This window comes from Agelaius tricolor, unplaced genomic scaffold (genome assembly GCF_023055355.1).
Source record: "Agelaius tricolor isolate 1412-34295 unplaced genomic scaffold, bAgeTri1.0.p SCAF_17, whole genome shotgun sequence".
Lineage (NCBI taxonomy): Eukaryota > Metazoa > Chordata > Aves > Passeriformes > Icteridae > Agelaius > Agelaius tricolor.
In genome coordinates this window covers 5,530,334-5,555,218 of record NW_027269277.1, presented here as the reverse complement: position 1 = coordinate 5,555,218, position 24,885 = coordinate 5,530,334, and the positions used below count along the sequence as shown (strand labels likewise).

Sequence of the window (24,885 nt, the reverse complement as noted above, 5' to 3'; positions counted from 1 at the left end):
AATGTTTTGTGCAACGCTTTTTTGGAAAGGACATTGTATTTTGTTTATGGGACGTGTGAGTTTTTATGAAACTTTATTTAGCTTTTAGCAAGAATAATCTTTATTCAACAAATAGTGCAAATAAATCTTTAATTGAACAAATATGTGCCAACTTTTAAGCACAGTAACAAACAATGACATGAAACAAGGAAACTTTAGAACAATATACAACTTTAAACATAGTATTAAAATTTAAAAAAAACCAAAACCCAAACCAAAAAAACCCCAACCTAAAACCCCTAGCAAAGCAGATTTTGGGCTGTGTAGCAGAGCATGGATATGTGGGACCTGCCATGCTGGAGGGAGCAGAGCAGGGAATGTGGTGCCTGGTGGCTTTCCAGGGGTGCCCAGGGATTGGGGTGCCCCCCATGCCAGGGTTTGGAGGGAGCTGCTGGATGTGCCTGGGCTGTGGGAGCAGATGTGGAAACGCTCCTGGTGTGTCCCAGGCCTTCCTGAGCTGCCTTCCCAGTGGGGCATCCCCAGCCCCAAGGAGAGATGGGGGCACCCAGGGGTTGAGGATTTGCCTCTTCCAGCCCCACATTGTCTGCAGCCTCTTGGAGGGCACACGAGGGGCTCTGAGCTCTGTGTTGCTGCCATGTTCCATGGGAGCTGCCTGGGAAATGGGATGAGTATTCCCTGCTCCTCTATTCCTGCCCAGGCTTGGCTGCTGCCACTTCAGTTGGAAATGGAGATTGCCATCCCCTGTGCTGCATGTAGCTAGAAACCCCTGAAAAACTCTCAAATCCAGCATGAGAGGGTTTGAAATGAGGGGAGGAAAACCTCAGCATTTGTTTCATTTGATTTTTTGGAGTGTTGGTCTTTAGTGAAGATGGGCAGAGTCACCTTTCTGTTTATTTCTTTATTAATCTGATCCTACTGGATTTCCTTCCTTATTCCAAGTATGGAACATTCCTTTTATATCCCTGGAAGTGTCCAAGGCCAGGTTGGACAGGGCTTGGAGCAGCCTGGTCTGGTGGGAGGTGTGCCCATGACAAGGGGTGGAACTGGATGGGCTTTAAGGTCCCTTCCAACCCAAACCATTCCAGGATTCTTTCCAAATTATTATCCTAAAGTATGGAAAGAGTTTAGGACTGAAGATGCTCATACAGCTGCTGCTTTTCTCTGGAATTTCCTATATTGATGACAAAATTACTTGGCAGGAGGAGACCCAGCTCTGCATTTAAGTGACTTCCCTACATCTTCAAACCCCAGGAATACCAGGAATACAAACCCTGATGCTTCTTCTTTCTCTGGGAAGAGCATTTTCAGCCCTTCATTGCCCTTTTCGGCCCCTGGAATTGCAACAAAGGAGCTTTTCTTCTAAAAGTGAGCCGTGGAATTGGGTGTTAATGGAAACTAATTAATGCTGAATGGAAAATTCTTTCTTGGCTATGTTTTGCTATTCTCTTTTATAGCTCCAACCTACCAGACCTCTCTCGGGCTGCCCATTCTTTTCCAGGAAGGATAAATGAGGCTTATGTTTCCAGAATGGGAGCTGGAGGCATCTCACCCCTCCATGCACCCTTGGCTTGATCTGACCCAACCTTCTCCAGACCTTTGAGTGCTCCTAAAAGGGCCCAGTGCTGCTCTGTGCACCCATCTCACCTTCAAAAACTTCCTTTTCCCTTGGATTTAGCCTCATTTTCTGTTTCAGGCAATCCCAGGATCATTCAGGTTGGAGAAGCCCTCTGGAATCATTGAGCCCAGCCTTTCCCCAGCGCTGCCAAGGCCACCACTAGCCCACATCCCCAAGTGCCACATCCCCATGGCTTTTAAACCCCTGCAGGGATGGAGACTCACCCCTGTGCCAGGGCTGGACAACCCTTCCTGTAAGAAATTTTCCCTAATATCCAGCTTAACTTGCCTTGGCCCAGCCTGAGGCCGTTCCCTCTCCTCCTGTCCCTGTTCCCTGGGAGCACAGCCTGACCCCCCCAGCTGTCCCCTCCTGTCAGGAGCTGTGCAGAGCCAGAAGATCCCCCCTGAGCCTCCTTTGCTCCAGACTGAGCTCCCTCAGCTGCTCCTGGTGCTCCAGACTCTTTCCCAGCTCTGTTCCTTCCTCTGGACACAGGAAAGGCCCTGAAGAGCAGCAGGAGGTGGTTGGGTTGGGGAGTTTCACCCCATTCATAAATGGGGAGATGTTGGTGCTGAGGAGCCTCTGTGGCCAAAGTGGCAGAGTTGGCTGAGCCAACGTTTTCCATTTGGATCTCCTGAGCACAGCCCTGAGCCACCACCTCCAGCCAGAGCTCTGCCTAAAGCTCTCTGAGCTCTTCTGGCCTTTCAAACAGAGCCAAAAGCCCAACTGTGGAGGGAAACACCTGCCTGTGCTTTGTTTTGAAATCCATATTAAATCAGGAGATCAAGGAGTCTCTGTCCATGCAGAGGGATGGAGGAAAGCCATTGATGTGCCAGATGTGTGGTTGGAACATCTGTGGCTGGCTGGAGGTGCTCTGCCCAGGATTGCTGTGCTGAGGAAAGCAGGGAGGTGGTGCCTGAAGGGGCTGTGGCTGGTGGTCTCCTCTCTGTGGTAAATCCATCTTTTTTCTTGGGTAGGACATGGCTCAAATCAGTAGAACAGCCAGGGGTGGTGTTGAGGATTCATGGTTGGTGTTTTTAACCACTTCAATTCCCAGCTGGTGAGGGGAGGATGATTCCCTGTAGGAGCAATCTGAGCATCAAAGCTGTTTGTCCTTGCTGAGCTGGGCTCCAGGCACAGCCTGTCTCCACAGAAAGTGGGATGGGGACTGTGGTGTTGGGAGCTGTCAGTGTGGAGACATTCCACATCCTCGTCTCTGGATGAGCCCAGAGGAGAGGGACATTCATCAGGCTGAGGCTGCATCCCATGAGGATCAGGGGGATGATTGCATCTGGCACTGGGGCTGGTGTCCTTCCAAAAGGCAGGAGGGAAGGAGCACTGGCAGCATCTTGGTGCTTGGCCAGTTTGGTGACAGATCCCAGTTAAGGATGGCAAGATCCCTGTGGGATGTTCAGGTGTCCGTGTGCCACACATGGGCACACATTTTTTCCCTGGGATATTGGCTGCTGGAATTCCTGTCAATGGATCACCTGCTCCCAGTGGTAATTCCTCTCTGTCTCAGGGTCAGCAGTGTATCAGGCCCACAAGACAGGCAGGAAACCTTCCCCTCTCCCAGGCTCTTGGACCACAAGGGGAGGATCAACCTGATGTCCTCAAAACCCTGCGTGTCCTGAGGCTGACCTGCAGCTGGCAGGGAGAACTTCACTCTGTGTCCATGGAATCTCTCCCAGGTTTTGTAAAGACAGAACCATTTCAGATCTCTCCATCCCTCCCTTGGTCTGTGTTGGGCTCCAGCCTCCTTTGGGATGGTGAAAATGGAACCTTGTGAAAGAGCAGAAAGGTGCTGAGCTTCCCCTGCAGGGACTGCAAGGAATGTGTCTGACACTTCAGCTGGTTTTCCCTGTGGATTTAAGGAAGGGGGTCAGGCCAGCAGGGCTTGGAGGGTATCAATGATTCCACCAAAGTAATTTATTTGCAGCAAGCTTGACATTTAAATGCTCATGGATAAGCAGGAATAATGTGTAGGATTCGTGGTAACTGTTTAAAATAGCTCTGGTGGAGCCCCAAACCTGACATTGAGGGTTTGGATTTCAGACCATCCTCTTGCTCCAGGATCTTCCTTTGGAAAGAATGCAATATTCCGTGCCAGCAGCCTGTGCTGCCCCAAAGATCCTCCTGTTTTTAGGATGCAGATTTTGATCTCAACCTAGGAGTCGGAGCACGCACTTGAACAGCATCTTAATGAGCTTATGGTTGAGAGCTATTTATTATCTGTTAGAACAGGCCTTTTATTCCACTGGCAGCCTAATTTGCATGGTTTGTTGTAATTAACGCCATAAAATGTTTAAACAAAAGTACAGATAGAAATTAAATTTACAGGCATTGAATTCAATAGCATCAGAATAAACCTTTGATTTGTTTTTTTCCTTTGGCAAGAAAGTGATTCACTCAAATTAAATTTAGGAAAAGCTCTCAACTTGGAAGGAGGGATTTAATGAAAAAAAGGCATCCCAATTTGCCAGAGCAGCTCGGGGGAAAGCTGGGATTTCACTGGGACAAGGCTGCTGAAGGGAAACTCAACTGTTTTGGGTGGGAGAGGTGTCCCAAAATCCTGCAGCAGCCACTGCTGGCAGCACATGTGCAGGCAGGATGGTGCCTTGCTGTCCATCTGTTCCATTTTTCCACGCTCTGGCAACTCCTGTTTTGGAGGCACTGAGGGGCTGGGATGGAGGCAGATTGGTGGGAGTGTCCCCTGGAATTGTCCAAGGGTGGGTTGGACAAGGTTTTTGGGATCGTGGAAGGTGGGAAAGGAGTGGAATGAGATGAGCTTTAAGATCCCTTCCAACCCAAGCCATTCCAGGATTATTCTGTGATAGTTTGGAAATTCAATCTGAGGCTGATGTGTGGGTGAAGGGGTTGGGAATTGTGCTGTGTCCCAGACATTCCCGAGGGGTTGGAGGCATTTTCCAGGGGCTCCTGTGGCAGTACAGCCCCTCCTGCTGCAGAGCACTCAAGGTGACTCTGGAAAATTCTTTTATGGCCCTAAAAGAGGCGTCTGCATGTCCACCCCCAAGTGAAATCATCAAACCCAGGCCACTTCTGCTGTGATTTATGCGGCAAACATTATAAAAAACTATATTGTGAGCAAATGGTCTCTGGGTGAGGTTTAGATTCCCTTCTATTGTTTGGAATTCTGGGTTTAGCCTTATGGCTGGGATTTCTATAGTCAGAACTAATTTGTAGCGTCTGGGGCCGAGGCTTGGCGTGGTGCAGGAGCTGGGGCTGAGCTGCTGGAGACACGAGTGGGGGCAGCATGTGTTCCCTGGGCTCAGGGCTGCCAGGATTTACAGCCTGTGGGTCCTCAGGAGCTGATCCAGCAGGAATTCTGGTGATCAGAAAACAAACAGGCAGAGTTCAGCACATCTGTGCCTCTCCCTGGATTTTGAGGTGCCAGGCTGGGGTTTCAAGATCATCCTCAGATTCGTGTTCTGCATCCCACGGGATTTGTCTGGAATTTCTTCAGTGAGATGTTGCTATAGAGGATATTCCCCAACAGGTTGGGTTTTGAAGCTTAAAAAGGTGTATCCCAAAGGTTTGTAGCATGGAAATTGGGGTAATGATGGAGCAGATTGAAATCTTCAGGTCTTTGCCAGCTCCTGGACAGTTTGATAAACTTAAAATGGCTTTCCCTCCTTGATTTCCTCCTGAAATCCCTCCTGGATCAGGGTGAAAACCACCACCAAGGACCTGTGTCTGTAGAGGACACAGAAAAACTGAGATAAGTGAACTAAAAGCAACTTTTAAAAAGAAATAAAGCTGGCATGCACTGACACTTTGAGGAGCAGTGCTAGAAATCACATTTTCTTGGCCAGGTCATGCACAAACTAAGATTAATTAATTAATTTCTGTTGCTGCAGCAGGGAGTTCTCCATGTTGGTTTATTCTCTCTTTTTAAGCATTTTTATTTTTACTTCTGCCTCCTATTGCTCCACTGGTTGCTTCTCACTCTTTCCCAACTACACCTCTAAAAGTTCAGGGATCCATGAAGTTTGTGTCTTGTTTATGTCTATTTTTATTCTCTATACGATTATTTGGATTGGTTTGCCAGGAGAAATCCAGCCCTGGGTGCTGCAGGTTCTGAGCATTGGCTGTACAGAAAATAAGAATTAATTTAGCATGAGTTATTTGACTTTAGGATAAACTGGGAAGGAGGAGCATCTTGCTGTGCCAGCACCTGCTAAGAGCACACTTTGTTGGTTTAGGAGGGATTTATTATACCCAAACTAGAGATTCTGAAGAAGGAAAAAAGCTTTTTTCCTCTTTTCTCAGTTGCTTTGTAGTGTAAAGAGCCAGGTAGGGCCCTCTGCTGGGGTTTACAGTGTTAATCAGTGATTAACAAAAGGAAAGTTGTGAAATTAGGGAAGACACAGGATTTCATGCCTGCAGTTTGGTAATTGTGTGGTTTAGGGTTTTTTCACTTCAAATTAGAGGGTTTTCTTAACATGATAAGCTGCTGTTAGGTGTTGGAGACACAGGACTTGAATTTGAAATTTGTTTTTTCTAGCAGTGTTTTTTAAGAACAGATTCTCATTGTCTTTATTGTCAGTTCCTCTAGTCTCTTTTTTCTTTGGAAATGACACACTGGGAATGATGTTGTTGGAATTTGGGGGGGTTGGAGTGAGGGTTTTTGGCTCAGGCAATGGACACTGAAATTTTGGCTTGCTGTCCCTGGTCAGGTGATGTGCCCCATGACAAAGGTGACCCAAAATGGGTCCCTTTCACCCCAAACCATCCTGTGAGTGGGGGATTCTGTGTCTCCACATCAGAGCCCGGGGGAGCAGCTCAGCCTGGGAGCGTGTCTGGGCAGGGCCAGGAGGGAAGTGGGGAGCAGAGCTGCTCTTAAATGGATTATTCCCAGCATTATTCATCAGCCAGGCTTGAGTGATGGCCTCAGATCTGCTTGTGTTTGTGTTGGAGGCTTGTGTGTGTTGCTGATGGGAAAGTGGAGCCTTGTTCTGGGGGGGAACTGGTTTTAGATTGCTTTTGTACCAGTGCTGGTAAAGAGGCTGCTGTTTCTATTTACATTTATGTTTATATATTGTGTACATACATTGGGTTTTTGGGGCATAGGTACTGTCCATCCTTAGCCCATGGGCATTTCCATGGACACAGAGCCACAGAGGCTGTGGCTGCCTCATCCCTGGAAGTGTCCAAGGCCACATTGGATGAGATCTGGAGCAATCTGGGATAGTGGGAGGTGTCTCTGCCCATGGCAGAGGATGGAACTGGACAAACTTTAATTTCCCTCCCAACCCAAACCAGTCTGGAATTCTACATGGTCCTCCTGGGGACATGATCTTGCAGTCTGGGCTCTGGGTGTTTGTGGCCAGGTTGTGCCCAGTACATTTCCCTTTTCCCTGGGTCAGAGTTTTCCTGGTCTGGTTGTGATGAGAAGAGCCGGCTGTCCTGACTGCTGGTGGAAAGGCTCCAGTGAGATGTGTCTCAAAATCTGCTTGTCAGTGAATAACTGCTGCTAAAAGACATGAGCTGGCATTGGTGTCAAGAGGAGATGCTGGAACAGGGATGGAGCTTCAGCTGCAGCAGAGCTGAGGGTTCAGGAAAGGTGCTGGAGGTGCTGAACAAGGAAAAAGGTGGAGGAGCAGCTGCTACTGCTGCCTGCTCACACATTCCCTGCCCAGAGTGTTCTGCTTGCAGCAAGTGCTGCTTTTTCACTTATCACACAGAACCACTGGGCTTGGAAAGGCCCTCCAAGATCACCCAGTCCAACCTGGGACCACATTGTCACCGAGTGCCATATCCAGGTGTTCCTTGGACACCTCCAGGGATGGGCACTCCAAACCTCCCTGGGCAGCCCCTTCAATGCCTGGCCACCCTTTCCATGCAGAAATTCCTCCTGCTGTCCAGCCTGCACCTTCCCTGGCACAGCCTGAGGCTGTGCTTGAAGTGAAGACCACTTTTGTTCTCCTGGTGCCTCTGGTGGAGCGCAGGGTGGGACGAGCAGCCCTGTTTGTTTGTTGTCTTTCCCTGGGTTTTCTGCCTCATGCCTGGCTGAGGAATCCTCCTGATGAATACACGGAACAGGCACAGCTCCTGGCTAGAGGGATGAGAGCAGCTAATCCACAGGAGCACAGCCCAGCCTTTTGTTGCTTCCCGTGGTGGGGAGCTGTGCAGAACAGGATTTGTCAACACTCAAAGAGCCCCTGACGGCTGTGGGTGAGGCCAGAAAGCAGGGCCGCAGGGGAAGGTGTTGGGACTTGCTGCTGGAGCTGTCTGCACACAGACAGCTGGTTCAGGAATCCCTCCTCTCCTCTGGGAATGCAGGACTGACAGTGCTTTTGGCATCCCACAAGGAAGCGGGTTCAGGGCGGCTCTGCACGCTCAGGCCATGGGGAGTTGTTTTTTAGCAGTGAGGTGAATTTTGAGGGGTTTCATCCCTTTCAGATGTTCTTTCCCCTTTTCTCTTTTTTTTTCTTCCACTCTAAAAGTTGAAAGAGGCCTTGGGTGGCTTCTCCTTTTGAAAGGTGACCTTGCTGCATAAAGTTGTCTGACTCTGTGCTGTCTGTGCCCAGTGATATATGGGAGCATCTGGGAAGGAGGGGAGGCTGCTCATTAATTCCCTGAATTTCTCTAGGATCACACATGTACCTTCCCAGCACTGGTGAAATGCTCCCCCTTTAATCCCAGCCCTGTGTGAGGAGCTGCCATGTGTAGGCAGAGCAAAGAGAAGTGGGGAATGGGCTTTTTTGGGAGTCTGGCATATTCCAGTAGTGCCAAGCGTGTCTCAATTAGTCCAGTGTCTGCATCTGTTATTTGACTGTGGTCCAAAGCAATGCATTCTCCTCCTGCCTCCCTGGCCATGGTTTAATTAATTAAATTTTAAAATTCAGCCACAAGCTGTAGGTGAAGGTGCTGCCGGGGGGAGTTGGGAGCTGCTACCAAAATACCATTGTTAAATGGTGGTGTCATTCCCAAATAATTCACTTTATAAGGCTGTTTTATTGGTAGTTTCTGTGCTTTGCTACTTCCAGAAGATCTCTCACCAGAGGCTGGTTCCTGCTCTGCTCACTCACTTCCCACCTCCACCCTGCACCTCTCCAGGCTAATAATAAAAATCAAATTGTTTGCTGGAGAAAGAAAAGGAGAATCAGAACTGAGGCTGATGTGATCCAGACCAAGCATTTCCCTCTCCTTTGGGTGCTGGATGTCCGAGTTCTCTGGGAATTAAAACCACCAGATGCATTTCTGCCCTCAGGCACCCCGAGCTCCCTGCAGCAGCATTCCCAGTATCCTTCTCTCCACGTGGGATCCTCAGTCCTTTGGTTTTTCGTGTTGCAACGTTACAAATTTCTGCTGCCCTGGATTTTATTTGTGGGTTTTTCAGGCTTAGCAGGTAATGGTTATAAATGGAAATTTGACTGCAGCACGTGGTTTCTGGCTGCAGTAAATTCATCCCCTGCGGGCTTGGGGACGAATCCCATGTGTTTTCTCCAGTGCAAATGGTTGTTTCAAACATCCATCTGCTTTATCTGCTGTTGTGTTTACAGTTCCCCTTTGTAGTTCCCAGCAGCATCTCCTCTCTCTCCTCTGCTCTTGTTTATTTAAGGTTATGGTAAAATATCCCTCTCGTTTGGAGCTGTTTTGTGGGAGCCTTTCCCAGCTTGGCTGATCCCAGGGGTCAGGGGAATAAAAATCCTGAACCTGATCACCCCTGGGGAATCCCACAGTGGTGGTTCCAGCTGGTCCCTGGTGTTGTTGCTCCTTGGGAATGGGATTTTAGCCAGATCCTGCCCTTGACCTTCCGGTGCTCTGCAGGCAGCATGGCTGGTCATTATTGAAAAATAAAGGGTTTAATCCACTCAATTTGTAGCAAAAGTTGACCAGTGGACTCATCTTTGTTTGGGTTTTGAATTGTGTGATGTCCCTGGTTGTTTGTCTCTCCAGGATGATTTAGGAAACGAGTTTCAACTTTAGGAAAAAAAAAAAACCAAAATAATACAACAAACAAACCCAAACCAAGCTGTCTGAAAAATCCTAGGAGGATATATTTGATACTTTTTCCTGGCAAAAGTTAGACATTTTCCATCCTTCTTCAGTTTCAAGCCTTCAGAAGGTTTGTGGGTCCTTCTCCAGCACGTGGTGATGCCTCTCCATGTCCAGGCAGGAGCTGCAGGGAGCACCCTGGGGCTCCACAGCCTTTGGAGTTTCCCTCAGGTTTTGTGTCCCCATCATGGGCAAAATATGACCCAGGATGACATTTGGAGAGGTTGCAAAATTCTCTCTGTAAACAGTATTTTTTTTTTCTCTTATGCTGAGCCCCAAGCAATGTCACTGCTTGTCTTGCACAGAGGAGTAGGAAAACAGTCCCTGGCTGCAGGAGGGGGTTGTTTTCCTAATTTTCCTTCACCACAGCAGCATTTCCTGTTACTGGTGAGTGTGTGGAGTGCCTGGATGAGACCCCCCCCATCCCCAGCTCATGTCTCACCCCAAGCTGTGTGTTGTAGTTTTGTGGGACTCTGGAGAGTGACTTTGGAGTGGGAGCTGGAATGCCAGGATGAGGAATGGCTTCCCACTGTCAGAGGGCAGGGATAGATGGGATATTGGGAAGGAATTTCTGGCTGTGAGGGTGGTGGGGCCCTGGCACAGGTTACCCAAAGAATCTGAGGCTGCCCCAGCCCTAGGAGTGTCCAAGGCCGGGTTGGACAGGGCTTGGAGCACCCTGGTCTGGTGTCCCATGGCAAGGGATAGAACACAATGAGCTTTAAGGTCCCTCAAACCCAAACCAATCTGAGACCCTGTGGTCTTGAATTCCCCACCCTTTGCTGCTGGAGTTGTCTCTTTTCCAGGGTCAAAAGCTGCTGGCCAGCTCCAAATAGTCCAAGCCAGTAGGCCTCATTTTAGCCACTGGGTATGGACAGAACTGTCCGTGAAATTCTTCTGGCTCCTTCTTTTTTTAACCTTCCAGTTTTTTTAACCTTCTGGATTCTTTTAACCTCCCAGTGCCTCAGTTTTACCATAGGATGGAGAACCATCTGCTGCAGAGGCACGATCACCATCCAGGAGCCGAAATATTAAATCCTTTACTACTTTCCTTACTTAAACTCCTTTCGACAAACAACTCAGCCAGCACAAAACCTTTTTCTTTCAGCCTCACGGAGTCAGAACATGTCATAGGGGATGTTGAGCTAGCTCTGCTCCCTCCCAAGAGCTGCCCCAGCCTGACACGAGGCAGCTGTGCAGCAGCTGGCCTGGCTGCCTGGCTGGAAACATCTGGATGGGCTGCGGCGCATGGCGGGAGCCGCTGAGCCGATGCTGCTGTGCAGCCTCGGGCGCTGTTTGAAGACGTGCGTCGGGCTCTGCACTTCAAAGCCCGGCTCAGAAAGGCTTGGCTTGCACAAACTCACACCTCTGCCTCTGCTCTGGGGCTGCCGTGGCTCCCACCTGCAGCCAGAGCGCCGGGAATGCCGTGGTTGAGGTTTGTTTGCCGGGAAGGTGATGGAATTCCTGCGCGATCCGCTTGCTCGTGCCGTGCCAGCTGCTCGCGCTCGCTGGCCGGGCCGTGGGGGCTTGAGATGGGTTGTTTGGATGGAAAATGGAGCTGTTGCCATGTGGAGAGGGAGTGGGGAATGTTGTTGTGATTAGGAACTGTCTGGTGCTTGCAGCAGCAAGTGGAGCTGGGTTTGGTGGCCCCAGAGCTGGGCCTGGAGGCGGCCAGGGTGCTGCGCACGGTGCTGGGACCGGCTGTGAGATAGTGGCTTGGAAAGCTCACATTCCTGAGCTCCTTCCAGCTCCTTTTCCCAGAGTTTCCACAGCACATGGTGGCATTTCTGATTCAGCTCATCCCTCGTAGCTCAGGGCTGTGCTGTCCCAGTGCACAGGCCATGGTGGGGCAGAGCCAGCCCGGTGCTCACGGTTGATCCCATGGCACCGCTCCAGGCACTCCATGGAGCCACCAGGGATCCCATCTGCCTGACTCCCTCGGCTGCCCACATGTCCCAGAGCACATTCCAAGGGTGAGGCGATGGCACAGCTGGCAGGTGGGTCAGGGTGCTACAGGTTTGCTTCTGGAAGGATCCATCCCAGAAGTGCTGGGTGTTCTTTTCCCTTCATGCCGGTGGTTTTGCTGGATGCCACAGCTGTGGACCTGCTCCAGGTGTCCTCACTTCCAGAGGAGACAATTCCTGCTGCTAAGCTCACACAGGCAGGGGAAGCCAGGGCAGGAGGGGACTAAACAGCAGCAGAATTTGAGATTTTTTGCAATGAGAGTGGTTTTTACCACCACTGGCACAGGGTGCCTGGAGTGGAAGTGGATACCTCAACCCTGGAAATATTCAAGGCTTGGTTGGATGAGGCTTGGAGCAGCCTGGACTAGTGGAAGGTGTCCCTGCCCATGCAGAGGGGTGGGCTAAATGCTCTTGAAGGTCCCTTCAAGCCCAACCATTCCACCTTTCTATAATCCAGTTTTTGGGAAGCGGGATGTTTATCTGGAGGCAGCTTCTCCAGTGCCATGTGCTGGGAAGCCCCTTGATCCTCTGTGGGAGGAGGGGACATTCCCTATTCCCCCCATTCCTATGCCGTGTCCAGTTGGCTTCTGGGGAGTCCCTGTAGGATGTGGAGTTTTGCAATGCCTGCATGAAGGAGCATCTCTGGCACTGCACCCAGCCCTGCCTTGCGGGGACTTGTTCCCCTGGCTGTGCCCGGAACGGAGCCTTGCAGAGCTCTTAATCCTGTCTACATGAGGTCATTGGCTCCTTGACGTTAATTGCAGGGGATCTGATTAATTAGGCAACAGAGCGTAATTTATTTGAGCAGATTATTGTAAAGAATTAACCAGGCAGTCACTGTCTCCCACCACAATTCCGTGCATCCTTGCAGGTGTGGGAATTGCCATTGAAACCTTCACCCTTGATGTGGATGGCTGGGTAATAACTGGATTATTTCCCAGTTGCTGCAGTGGGCTGTTTATCCACACTGTTTCATGGATGCATTATTTTGTGGGTGTTACATTTTCAGCAGACTTGTTTTCATTTTAATTCAATTCAATTTGGACTACTTGATTCCCTCCTCCTGTTTCTTTCCCTTCCGTTCTTCTTCTTCCAATAAAACGTCATAAAAATTAATCCCCACCAAAGGCCAAATTTAACATTCAGATTGAGAAAAGAGGATTTTAAAGCCCTTGTGCTGAAAAGGGAAAAAATGCACTCAGACAGGAAGTCTTGGGTTTGTTATGGAGCAAGGAAAAATGGTTTTAAAACTTTATCATAGAATTATGAAATCCCAGGATGGTTTGGCCTGGAAGGGACCTCAAAGCTCATCTCATTCCACCCCTTTTCCATGGGCAGGGACACCTTCCACTAGCCCAGGTTGTTCCAAGCCTTGTCCAACCTGGCCTTGGACATTTCCTTAAACAGCTTAATTATCTGATCAGCAGAATATATAAAAATTATGAAGATTTTCAAAGATTTCTCCCCCAAAACCCAATAGAAGGGGTTGTCTGAGAGCAAGGACAGAATGAAGTTCATCAGTTCCAGTGTCTGACAGATGTTCTTCTGTAACTTTCTTCCATATGGATCTATATCCATGAGTGAATCCAAACCAGTTCTTTGCTGCAGCTGGTCCCATTCCATGCAATGGGGTTATATAGAACGGAGATAAAAGGCCAAATACCAAATAACTGAAAAATGCCATAAATTCGGATCCTGTAACCACATTCCCAATGGAAAACTCCAGAGCGGGATCTGGTTGATCACCTCCTGCAGGAAGAGGTGGCTTGGCCACCTGGAATGTTTGTCTGCTTTGGAGATGGGTTAAAAAAGAGGACTGTTCATTGAACCAGCTGCTCTTTGCAGATGTTGGAATTTCAGTGCTTCTGTCTCTTGAGAAACATCTGGAATGGGTGGGAGTTGAAGGGATTGGGTGGCAAAGAAGCACCTTCAGTGGAGGTGATCCAGAGCATCCTCTGGGAATGGTCCCTGTGCACATTATGGTCTCTGTTGGTTGTGGAAGCAGTTGAGGTCATTGTTCCTGCCATGACTAGCAGGACTTTCCAGGTATTCCTAAAAGTGTTTTAAAACCTGGCAAAAAGAGTTTTTCTCCTCAGGAGGAGCCCCAAGGGTGATTTCAGGCTGGAGAGAGCCCAGTTCTTCATTTTGCAGGGAACAGAGGTGCTGCAAGGGAAGCAGCAGGGCTATGAAGCTCTTTGCTGGAGCAGCTCCTGATTTGGGGAATATTTTTAAGAGGGATTCTGGCTTGAGGAGGATTGTGCTGTTAGCCTCATGTTGTTCTGAATGTGCTGGAGAAGCTTCAGGTCATGAGGAACAAGAGCAGTGGTGCATATGGAGGAAGGAAGAGGAGCTATGGCTGATAAGGAATTGCTGAGGGTTGGGTTCCCCCGAATCAAGTGTGTGCGGTGTTTTATAAAATGCATTAATATTTTGGAAATAACTGCTCAAATAAGGAAGGAATTGCTGCTGGAATGAAGAAGAAGAACCCATGACCTCCATCTGGAGGGGGGCGTAGCCCAGCTGGCTGAAAATTGGCCTGCAAAGGGCTACAAAAGCTAATTAAAATGTGAAAAACTGAGAATTCCTGCTAATAGACAGCAGATCCCTGCCTGGCGCTGCTTCACAGCTAAATTTGATTTCCTTGGGAGGCAAAAGGAACTGATTTAAGTTCCTTACCTTGCTGACATTGATCCCTCTCAGCATTTAACCAGCCTGTTCCCAGCGAGGAACTTCCCCTGGCTCTGCTGTGCCGGACCCGGAGCCTGCAGCAGGAATCTCTTATTCCTGCTACCAGTAAAAAATTCACTGCAGGTGTCTTCATGTGCAGTGTTAAACTCAGCTTTGACCTTGTTGTGCTCACATCTGGGTTGTGTTTGAGCTTTCCCTCCAGTGCCAGCAGGTGTAAGGAGTGGGAAGCCTGAGCCGTCGCTCGGCTCCAGCCGTGTCCACCTCCATGGCATTGTCCCCCATCAAAGTCCTTGTGGGAGCCACCAGGTCCCCTCCAGCACAAGGCATCTCCAGGGAAAGGTGTCTTAGACAAATGCATGGATAAACAGCCTTGTTTAACAAATTGTAGACTTCTAGGCTTGAGGTGGTGCTGGTTTGGGGTCAATTTTGGTGATTTTGGTGATTGAGTCAGAGAAAGGTGTGGCATGTGTGGAATCCAGGGAGTTGGACTGTGGACCTGGTTCCATTTTGTGCTGAAACCGATTTTCTGTGGAGGTTTTGGGCAGAAAGAGTTTCTGAGGATTCCTTTGGTTACTCTCTCTGTCTGAAAGAATGCTGGAACCTTCCTTTTCCAAAGTTATGCTCCACTCCTCCCATAAGGAGCAAATCCACCTGCCTGCCCCTCTGCCATGTCCTTACCTGCCAGGTTTACCTACATGTGCTCCAGGTTCCCTGAGCTGAGTGAAAGTAAAAATCATGTGGTGTGTTCAGTTGGGTCAGTAGTGGAAATGTAAGAATTTAGAATGTTGCTTACTGAACTAAGCTGAGTTTGAGCTGAGGAAGATTTGGATTAGAGGAAATTCCTGTTTGGACTTGGAGTTGCAGGATGTGATCCTGCTGTCATAGGTCTGCTTAAAGCCCAGTTCCACATGGAAAGGAGGAAGGGAGAGGGAAGGGTTTGGATCTGAATGGAAGTTTATAAGGTGTTTTAATTGTTCTGATGGCAATTAATTCCCTGTCCATCACTTTGGCTTGGGTTGAGAACTGGCAGTTGGATTTAGGGTTCTGTCCTGCAAAGCACAGTGGCTTTCCTGGGTACTGAATGTAAAATTCCAATAAATCCTGGGAAAACCTGCTCCCTCCTCTTCCATTGATCTCCAGTCAATGTCTGTTACTGGAGTGCTTGGAAGACCCAGAGTGTCATTCCCTGGCCTCCTCCAAACTGGGATTGCACAGTCCTTGGGAGAGGATTTTGACCCAGTGCTCAGCATGTTGGCAGCATCTCAAATCCTGTTCCCAAAAGCACTGGTGGCATGTCCAGGGTGTAGACGTGCTGAGATGGGAGTTCCTGCCCACTGGCAGGTGCTGTGCCCCCAGGCCATGGCATTCCATGGTCCATCTCCAAGTCCAAGGTCATTTCTGTGTTCTAGTGGTCAAATACTCCCTTGACTCCTTGACTGTCATTTTTGTGAAGCTTCTCACGAGTGTTGGCTCTGCTGTTACAGCTCCTGCCTGGGCCAGAGCTCAATGCCTCCTCCCAGCCAAACTTCCTGCTGGATAAACTCCTTAGCACAAAATCACAGAATCACAGGGCTGGAAGAGACCTTCAAGATCATCAAGTCCAACACATTCCCTGCATTGCTGGTGTTTTGGGATTATAGAACAGCTTTGGGTGGAAAATGCTTTTGAAGTTCCCTGTTGTGTCTGAAAACCAGTGAGAATCCTTAAGTGCAGATTGGAATGAGGGAGAGTTGGGATTTTGTGTCAACTCCAGGGTGAAGGATTGTGTCTCTGGGATCTAGGGCTTCAGGATGAACGGCTGGAAAGAGCAGGAATGTGGCTGGTGTTGGGAGGGAAGAATGATGAGATGAAGCAACAGGGACCAGAGGAGTTCTGGGCATCTTGAAGGTGAGGACCAAACTGGAGCTTCACCCAGAAAAAGCTGAGGGCAGGGGTTTGTTATGGTGTGGAACCTGCTCCAGAGCCATGGCAAGGGTTCCCACAGCCAGCTGGGAGTACCAGGTTTGGGGAGGAAGGTGGGCAGTGGAGGTTGTACCATCTCTGGTCCTCGCCTCATGGCATTGATGACATTCCACGAGTTCTGCGGGCAGGGCTGCGGCTTGTCCTGCAGACAAGACACGGTGTCAAAGTTCTGTCACGTTGAAATGGGAATTGTTCCCTCGTTTGCTCCTTGCATTTTTATGAGGAGCAAGAAACGATGACAAAAACAATTCTTAAAATATGTGGGATGGGGTTTCTTTTCAATAAAGCAAAGCTACTCCTCGAGCTTCTTTCTGAGCTGGTGGAATACAAATTATCTGCTTGATCTTTTTTATTTTTTGCACCATGTGTGACCAGAGGCAAAGCTCTGGAGGACAATGGGGCTGATATTCAAGTAGCTGCTCCTCTGAACCACAGGCTGAACTTGAGAGCACTAGAAAAACAACAATATTGCTTGCAGAGAATGCTGCTGCAGAGCCTGGGCTGGTTCTTAGGCTCCTCACACTGCTGATCTCCCAAACTGCAAAGGAAGAGGGAATTTGATTTTAATAATCCTGTTAAACACTCGTGCAAGAGGGTGAGTTCATGCTTTTCTTCTGAGGTGCTTTTTAAGACATTGAGCTGTGGTTTCTGGATGAGATCTTTAGCTGGACTTGCTTTGTCGGGAGGAATTGGGAGCCATTAGAGGCAGAAAATCTTTGGGTTTTTTTCACTTTTCACCCAAAAGGCCTTGTACACCTGAAGGTTTGGGTGTTTTTCCCTTCTGCAGGAAGAATACACTTGTTCTTCCTACCAACTTAGCCTAAGGAAAAATCCACCCTTTGTGTATAATTGCATGGGGTGGGTTATATTTTTCCACTTTTCTTCCTTTGAAGCTGTTTGACCATTGGAAATAGATTCCCTTGGTATCCAGTGGCTCTTCAAGACACTTTTGACAAGAGCCTGGAATGACAAGACAACATTTTACTTTATGAAAAATGATAATACCTTTCTTTATCCTTTACTTGCGTGGAGTTTGAAATGTCCATCTACAAATGAGTTTGAGAGGCCCTGTTATTTTGGCAGTTCCCACTGTGCTCCCTTGACATCCATCCTCCAGCAGCTTTTTCCAAAGTTCCCAGGCAGGTTCTGCAGGGAAAACCAGCTCTGTGTGCCTTTGTTTTGCTTTATTTTGCCCAGAGAAACCAAGGCAGATCCGATTCCCTCCGGCGAGCAGTGCCTGTGCTATTGTTTCCCAGGTTATTTTGAGGAATGCCTTCCCCTGGGATTTTTCCTGTGTTGGCTTTTTGACCTTTTTGCATCCTATAGTGATTCTCTTGATTAAACCCACAGTGTTTCTAAAATTAAGGGTGATTTGAGGGCTTTAGCTTGGAGGAGGAGGGAAATGGGGATTGTTTAAACTGTGCAGGGAAAATACCTGCTCCCAAAAAAGAAGCTGTGTGTGCTTGACTCCTGAAAAATTCTCTGGCTCTGAAAGTGCACAGGCTGAGAGAATCAGCTCTCCATGACTTTGAGCATGAGGAGTTTCAGTGAAATCATGGACTAGGTAACAATTCCTTTTAGAATTCCCCAGAAGATGGCACAGCCAGGGTGCCCCATGAACCCAGGGTTGATGCAGAGGAAGGAAGAAACCTTAAACGTCATAAAAATTAATCCCCACCAAAGGCCAAATTTAACATTCGGATTGAGAAAAGAGGATTTTAAAGCCCTTGTGCTGAAAAGGGAAAAAATGCACTCGGACAGGAAGTCTTGGGTTTGTTATGGAGCAAGGAAAAATGTTTTTAAAACTTTATCATAGAATTATGAAATCCCAGGATGGTTTGGCCTGGAAGGGACCTCAATGCTCATCTCATTCCACCCCTTTTCCATGGGCAGGGACACCTTCCACTAGCCCAGGTTGTTCCAAGCCTTGCCCAACCTGGCCTTGGACACTTCCAGAGTTCCAGGGGCACCACAGCTTCTCTGGGCAACCTGTGCCAGGGCCTGACAGGGAGGAATTTCTTCCCAATTTATCGCTGCTGTCTCGGGGGTGGTGAATGGAAAAAGCGACTCCCAGCCGGACACAGACCGGCCCTTCATGGCTGAGCATCCCTGAGCTCGGGCAGCTGCAGCCCTGGAACAACGGGGCCCTTGAGTCCCCTGAGAGCCACTTGGCCTTTGGCAGCTTGGGTGGCTGCAGGAGGCTTGGTCACCCTTTCCCTGCCCCTGACCTTCCCGGGGATCTGAGCATTCCCTCCATCCCGAGCAGGACCCCCGAGCCCTCTGTGCCAGTCACGGGAGGGTCAGTGCATAATTCACAGCTCTGTGGAAGGCCCACCCTGGGGATGAGCCCCTCTCTCTGCTCACAGGGGTTGTTCCCAGGTGGGGTGTGTCATTGCTCCTGGAAAACACGGTTCTGTGGGTTTATTTTCTAAGTAAAAGGTGTGATTTAGTCATTCACCCTCACTGTCATTTCTCTTCCTGACGAGAAATACAGAGTTTAATGGACAGATTACTTTCAGCCAAAGTTTAGTGTTTTTCTGAGTGGTCAGTGACAAGTGACATCAAATTAAAACCTGGAGCAGAGCAGTGGAGTTGGGGTTGTTCAGCCTGGAGGAACAGCCTCTGTTTCTATTACAGCCTCTATTACCTTGTTCTGTAAAATCCAGTAATGATCCAGGCAATAACAGCATTCCAAAGCCACGCTGAGGATTTCATTGACACTTTAACCCAAATTATAATGCAATTTGTTACTGCAATTAGTTCTGCAGTGTCTCAACGTGAGTTAAATGAGGGGTTTAAAGAGAAATTCACCTTTTCTCATCCCTGGCCGTGCTGTGGTGTGTTAGGAAAGGTGCTGGTGGTGCCTGCAGGAGCATCCTGCTCCAGTGTTCCACACCTGGGGCAGTGCAGGGGGATGTGGGAGCTTTGGGAACGTGTTGTTTTGGGAATTGTTCTCATCCTTTATTCCTTGTTGCAAATGAGAGCCTTCAGTTGTCCATCCAACCTTGTAACTGGCCTTCCTCAGGCAGGTAAGCTTTACTCATCATTGCCTTTTAGGGATGTTTAAAAGCCCAGTAGTGAGAGTTTGGGAAGCTGATTCCCAGATCATCCCACAGCATTTTGGGGTCCTTTTAGCCACGACATCATTGCAATGACAGACACCCAGGAATTTTGCAGACCTGCCTGCACAGGGGCAGAAGGAAATAGCAACAGGTTTGGAATTTGAGAAATGCTTTGGGGGTTCTTCTTTGGAAACGAAAGGGTTTCCAAGCATTTCAATTTGTGAGACTGCAGCCGAGCTTGTTGGAGTAAAGCAAAATGCAGATGTAAAATCTGAGAGAAGGACTGGGATGCTGAGGCTGGGAGGGGAGCTGTGCTTGGGAAATACCTTGGGAAAGGGAGGGAGAGGGGAGGTGAGAGCCCTGGGGCTTGTGAAAAGCCAAGGGCCTTTTGCGATTATTGCTCTTGATAGGGACTTTTATGGGCTGGAGCTTAACGAGCCCGGCAATTCAGGGGAGGTGTTTGTTCTTCTCTGCTCTTTCAAAGATGCTTTTGATGCCCCAGGTTTTGTTCTCAGAACAATGATGGGTTCGATAACCTCTGGGGCTGCTTTTTGAAGCCTCCTGGTTCTCGTCTTGGGCTGTGTTTTTGTTTTGCTGTGTATTTACAGCTGAAATAAGCAGATCGGGTTTCTTGAGCAAGAAAACCCCATACTGGTCGGAGCAGCCCTGGCTGTTGGATGCAGTAACACACAGAAGGTGTTTGGTCCCTAATTGATCTTTCACTTCCCTTTTTTATGAAGAGGAAATAACAGGAAAATGCCGCTGGGGATGAGCTGCCACACCCGGAGGTAGCTGGGATTCTGGTTTCTAACCCCAAATTCTAATTTCTGGGTCGGGATGTTGATCCTTTAAAGACTTGTTAAGGCAGCAGTAATTTTTTCCTGAATAAGAGGTCGCTACATAAAATTTTTGCCTCCTGGCAAATCTCATGTTACAAACGTTGCTGCAGGTTTAAAGTGTTAATTTATGTGGTATATTGGGTTGGATTTAAAGGTCCCTGAAGACCTTTGAATCTCAGTAGCTAATGAGGCTTGCAGAGAAGAGGTTGAGAGAGGCAAAACTTACTGGCAGTGAGTAATGCTGGAGAAGGAGATCCAGGATTGAGCAAGTTCTGCAGAGAAAAATTAGGAATTATCACATCAACCTTTGAGTTGTTTGATTATTTCCAGCCATAGGTCTCCCTGCAGCCTGCAGAACCCCATCCCTGGGGAATGGATTCTCCATGCTGAAACCTCTCAGGTGGCGCTTTCCCAAGTCCTAGACCGCTTCCAAGGGGACTTGGGTTGAGCTGAGATCTGCGAGCAGCCATCTCACGTCCTCCTTGTCTCTTCTGCTCATTCCTGCTGGAAAGGATTTGGCATTTAGGCTGCAATCTCTCAGCTTGGCTGAACCAGCTGTGCAGAGATGCTTAAACTTGTACCTCTCCTTACAGCTGGCCTTGCTGAACTTCTTCCACCCCGAGGAGAAGCTGCATGTTGGTGAAGAAGGGAGACGTGTCCGTCGGAATAAAAGGAGTAAAGGCAGCGAGGGGCCCGACGGTGAGTCCTGCTCAGTTTCTCCCTGGTTTTGGTCCCCTCCCAGATGAGGAATTCCAGGAGTTCTGATTTCTGCAGCTGTAGGACATGTGTGAATTGATGCTGCTTAAGAATTCCATTCTTGACTCCTAGAAGTGTGCTTGTTTAAGGCTGTAATTGGTAATTGTTTGCCCTTATTTGTTGTCCTGCACACCCAACTTTGTTTAAAATCATCAAGGAGTTTTTCACAATCCAAGAAACAGCTGGGAACATCTGCATCCCAAACTGATGACTGCTTTAAGGGCGTTTTGAGTTGCTGTGGAGTCTCAGGTGGGGTCAAAGCTCGTGTGAAGGGAAGGCAAAGCTGTACAAAGCTTGGATTAAAGAGCACAAAGGTTCCTGATTTCTTTGTGAGGAATTTGATTTCCAGTCCTGGCTCTCCATGATTGTCATGACACAAAGACAGGAGCATGAGCTCCTGGAAGAGCTCTTGTGCTTCCATATTGCAGGAAAGAACAGATCCCCTTTTATAGGAGTGGAAAAAGCACTGGATGCCAGGGAAAGCAGAGACAGAATTGATGGAGTCATGGTTCTGTGCCCAAGTCCTTTCTCTGTTATCATCATTGGTCTTCCAGTCCAGCTCTGTGAGTTTCCCATCTCCCCTGAAACCTTTGCAGTTTCACAGTGGAGGAGCATTTCCATTTGGCTCTGCTTCAAGAAGGAGCTTGATGAAACTCCTTGGATTCCTCTTGCCCAGAATGCTGACTGTGACAAGTCTGATGCATTTGGTGCAGACTCCCTGAGTGATTCCGGCCCAGTGTGGGCTCTCAGTTTTGGAGCTGGTGTTGCTCAGATGGCTCAGGCAGCATCACAGTCCTTTTCCCAGTCTCCTTGAAATCTGTCCCAGTGTCTTCACCAGTTGCTTGTGTAGTAGCAAGTTCCCACTGGAGGCGAGCAGAGTTGATGGAGCACTGCTGGCAGATGTTGGGAGGGATTAACTTCATCCCTCAGGCTGCCTCTGCCTTGCCAGATGTGCAGAGAGCTGCTGAGGAGAGATAGGGTTGGTGTCTAAGGAGGGTTTTGCCCATCACCCTTGTGCCCAGTGTTGTCCTTTCCTGACTGGCATTCCTTTCCCTGATTTCCCTGATGTTCCCTGGATGCTCAGAGCTGAGTCACTCCAGAAATGCAGAGCACTTCCACCCTTATCCAGTCCTGGGAGGGGAATGGAGCTGGGGAAGGGTCTAGAACAGCTGGGAGGGGGCTCAGCCTGGAGAAAAGGAGGCTCAGGGGGACCTTCTGGCTCTGCAGAACTCCCTGACAGGAGGGAGCAGCTGGGGCATGTCGGGCTCCTGTCAGGGACAGGACAAGAGGGAATGGCTCCAAGCTGTGGCAGGGGAGGGTCAGGTTGGACATCAGGGGGAATTTCTTCCTGAAAAGGGTGGTCAGGCATTGGAAGGGGCTGCCCAGGGAGGTTTGGAGTCCCCATCCCTGGAGGTGTCCAAAGAACACCCAGACATGGCACTCTGGGCTGGGATCAGTCGCAGGTTGGACTCAGTGGTCTCAGAGAGCTTTTCCAGCCCCACTGATCCTGTGATTCTTACCTGTCTCTTTTTGAAAATTAGGGATTTTGACCCTACATGTGGTGGAGATGGGAAAAACTGCCAGAGTGACAGGTTGTGTCCCTCTGGCTTTGGCAAGTGGTTGCCCCACGTTTGGCTGTGGTGGTTTTAGAGCTGCACTTAACAAGTGGGAGCTGTCAGGGCAGGGCTTGACCTTGTAACAGCCATAAAATCGAGAAACAAACAGAGCCACGGCCTTGGGGAACTCAGGCTGTTTGTTTTAGACCTTTGTTAAGGAATCTTGCTGTCAGAGCAAGGCAATGAATCATTAAACTAATAAATAAAATCATGTCATGGTCCTGATAACACCGTTTTCTTCGTGAGTTTCGCAAAGGGAAAGTTGATCAAATCTTTGATCTCCAAAGAGCCTCCTGAAGATAAAAGTGGCTGAACTATAAATTCCCAGAAGGAAGGAGATGTGCTTTCCACTTGATGCCTCGCTAATATTTGTCTGGAATTAATTTTATGAACTTTCAAGTGCTTTTACACATGCGGGGAAAGACCAAAGTGATCTGAGCATGGAGGCTGGGGCTGGAGGGAGGCTGCTCCGACCCTTCCCAGCTCTTCCAGTCCTGCTCATCCTGCTACCAGCAACAGGCTGGCTTTGATGATTTCTAAACATCAGGGAGAGCGTGGTTCCTTTCCCAAAAGCTTTTTGTTTTTGGAGGATTTGCTTTCAAGCCTTTTGCTGTGAAAGAGGTGGTTTTGGGACAGGGCAGAGCTGGTTCTGTGCAGCCAGGGGAGGGTGATGGTCCTTTCTGTGCCCAGGGCATGGAGCCACAGGGATGGGACATGGGAGCAGCAAAGCTGCTTTGGTGCCTCTTTGTTCAAAAATCCAAGGAAAATTGTGTGCAAAGCCATCAGTTGGATCATGTCACTCTCCAACAGGACTCTGGAATTTCAGGGGCTCCTCCTTGGAGGACTCTGGTTTCAGCCTTCTGACCCCTGACATGTTTTATGGTTGGGTTTGCTTAATTTTGGGTTGTGGCCCTGCACCCACAGTGCCCTGGGGCCACTTAAAGCAGCTGAGGCCGTGTCCTGGCCAAGGTCCCTCTCCTTGTCCCTGAATCCCTTCAGCCCTGGGGCATCCCATGGGATCACTGGGGGCTGGTGCCTGTTCCAGTCCTGGAATCATCATCTTAAAGCAACTGTCCAGTCCATGCCACCAGACTCAACTTTTGCACAGCTTTAAAAACTGCCACCAATTTTTCCAGCTTCTCAGGGCCCAGGATAATGCCTTTGCACTCTTGTTTTTTCTGCCTCTTTTCTCCTCAGTGTTCCCATCTCCACCTGTTGCTTCTTTTCCTTTAATTCTCCAAAACCTGCCCCTCTCCAATGCCTCTTCCCTATTTTCTCCTTTCCCCCTCCTTCCCTTCTGCCCTGGTGTATTTATGCTGCTGTGGAACTGCTGCTGCTCCCAGATGAACAAATCATTCTGGAGCTGCTAATTAGCAACAGTTGTGCTAAAAGGAACCATCAAGGATGTTAAATTAGTCCACTTTTAAATAAACTGGGTATGAAATGTTAGATCTCTATTCCCAGAGTGCCAGTAAAAATGCTGCTGGCTCTTTGCTAACAAAGCCAAAATCTGGGAGTAGCATGGTTGTAACTCCAGAGACAATTCCGTGCTCTGGAGGTTATAAATAATGACAGAGCATTTACAAAGCAGATGTCAATAGGACTCTTTAAAAAACATTGTTTTAAACAAATAAAATAGTTTCTTTTTCTCCTACTTTCATCTCTGTTCCCAGTTAGATCCCTGCCGGGCTGCTTTCCTGGTTTCTGGGCTTTTTTGCATTTTGGGTTTGGGGTTGTTGGTTTGTTGGTTTTTTTGGGTTTTTTTTTTCTTTCCTAGATTTTTTTCATATTGAGCTTGGTGAGAAACATCAGGGATTGTTCTCCAGGCTTTGATTGGGAGCATGGCAGCTGGGAAGAGGCTGAGCAGATGGCTGGCCTTAAGCTGACAACAATTTGGTTTCTACTACTTTGGCAGTTCTTCCTGCTGAGGAAAGTCCTGGAGGAGAATTCCAGCACTGCAAATGGCTTTGGGTTGAAAGGAAAATTAAATTCTGGGGGATTTAAAGCTCTTCCCCATCCCTCCTCCTACCTGGAGCTTTGGAAGTGATGCTCCAACTACATGGGTCCAGTTTCACCTTCTTAGGATTTGCTAGGTGGTTTTAGAAGCACATTTCAGTGTGGTTTTAAGATGGTTTTAGAGTTGGTTTTGAATAGGTTTAGAATGGTTTTACAGTGGTTTTAGGGTGGGTTTTGGATGGTTTCTGGATGGTTTAGCAGGTAGCTGATGCCAGAGCCTAGCTTTTAGAGTGATTTTAGGGTGGGTTTAGGGTAGAATTTGGATGCTTTCTGGATGGTTTAGCAAGTAGCTGATGCCAGCCTGGCTTTTTAGCATGGATTTAGGATGGTTTCTGGGTGGTTTAGCAGGAG

At 48.6% G+C, this 24,885-nt stretch overlaps 1 protein-coding gene across 4 annotated transcripts in view; it reads left to right on the top strand.

The window, feature by feature from the left end:
- EDA (ectodysplasin A) overlaps window positions 1-24,885 on the top strand; it is a 61,281-nt gene that overhangs the window by 15,103 nt on the left and 21,293 nt on the right. For all 4 annotated transcript variants that reach the window (XM_071442235.1, XM_071442234.1, XM_071442233.1 and 1 more), the window contains exon 2: window positions 20,740-20,845. In XM_071442235.1, the coding sequence (XP_071298336.1) occupies window positions 20,740-20,845 (106 nt within the window). The remainder of the gene's footprint in view (window positions 1-20,739; window positions 20,846-24,885) is intronic.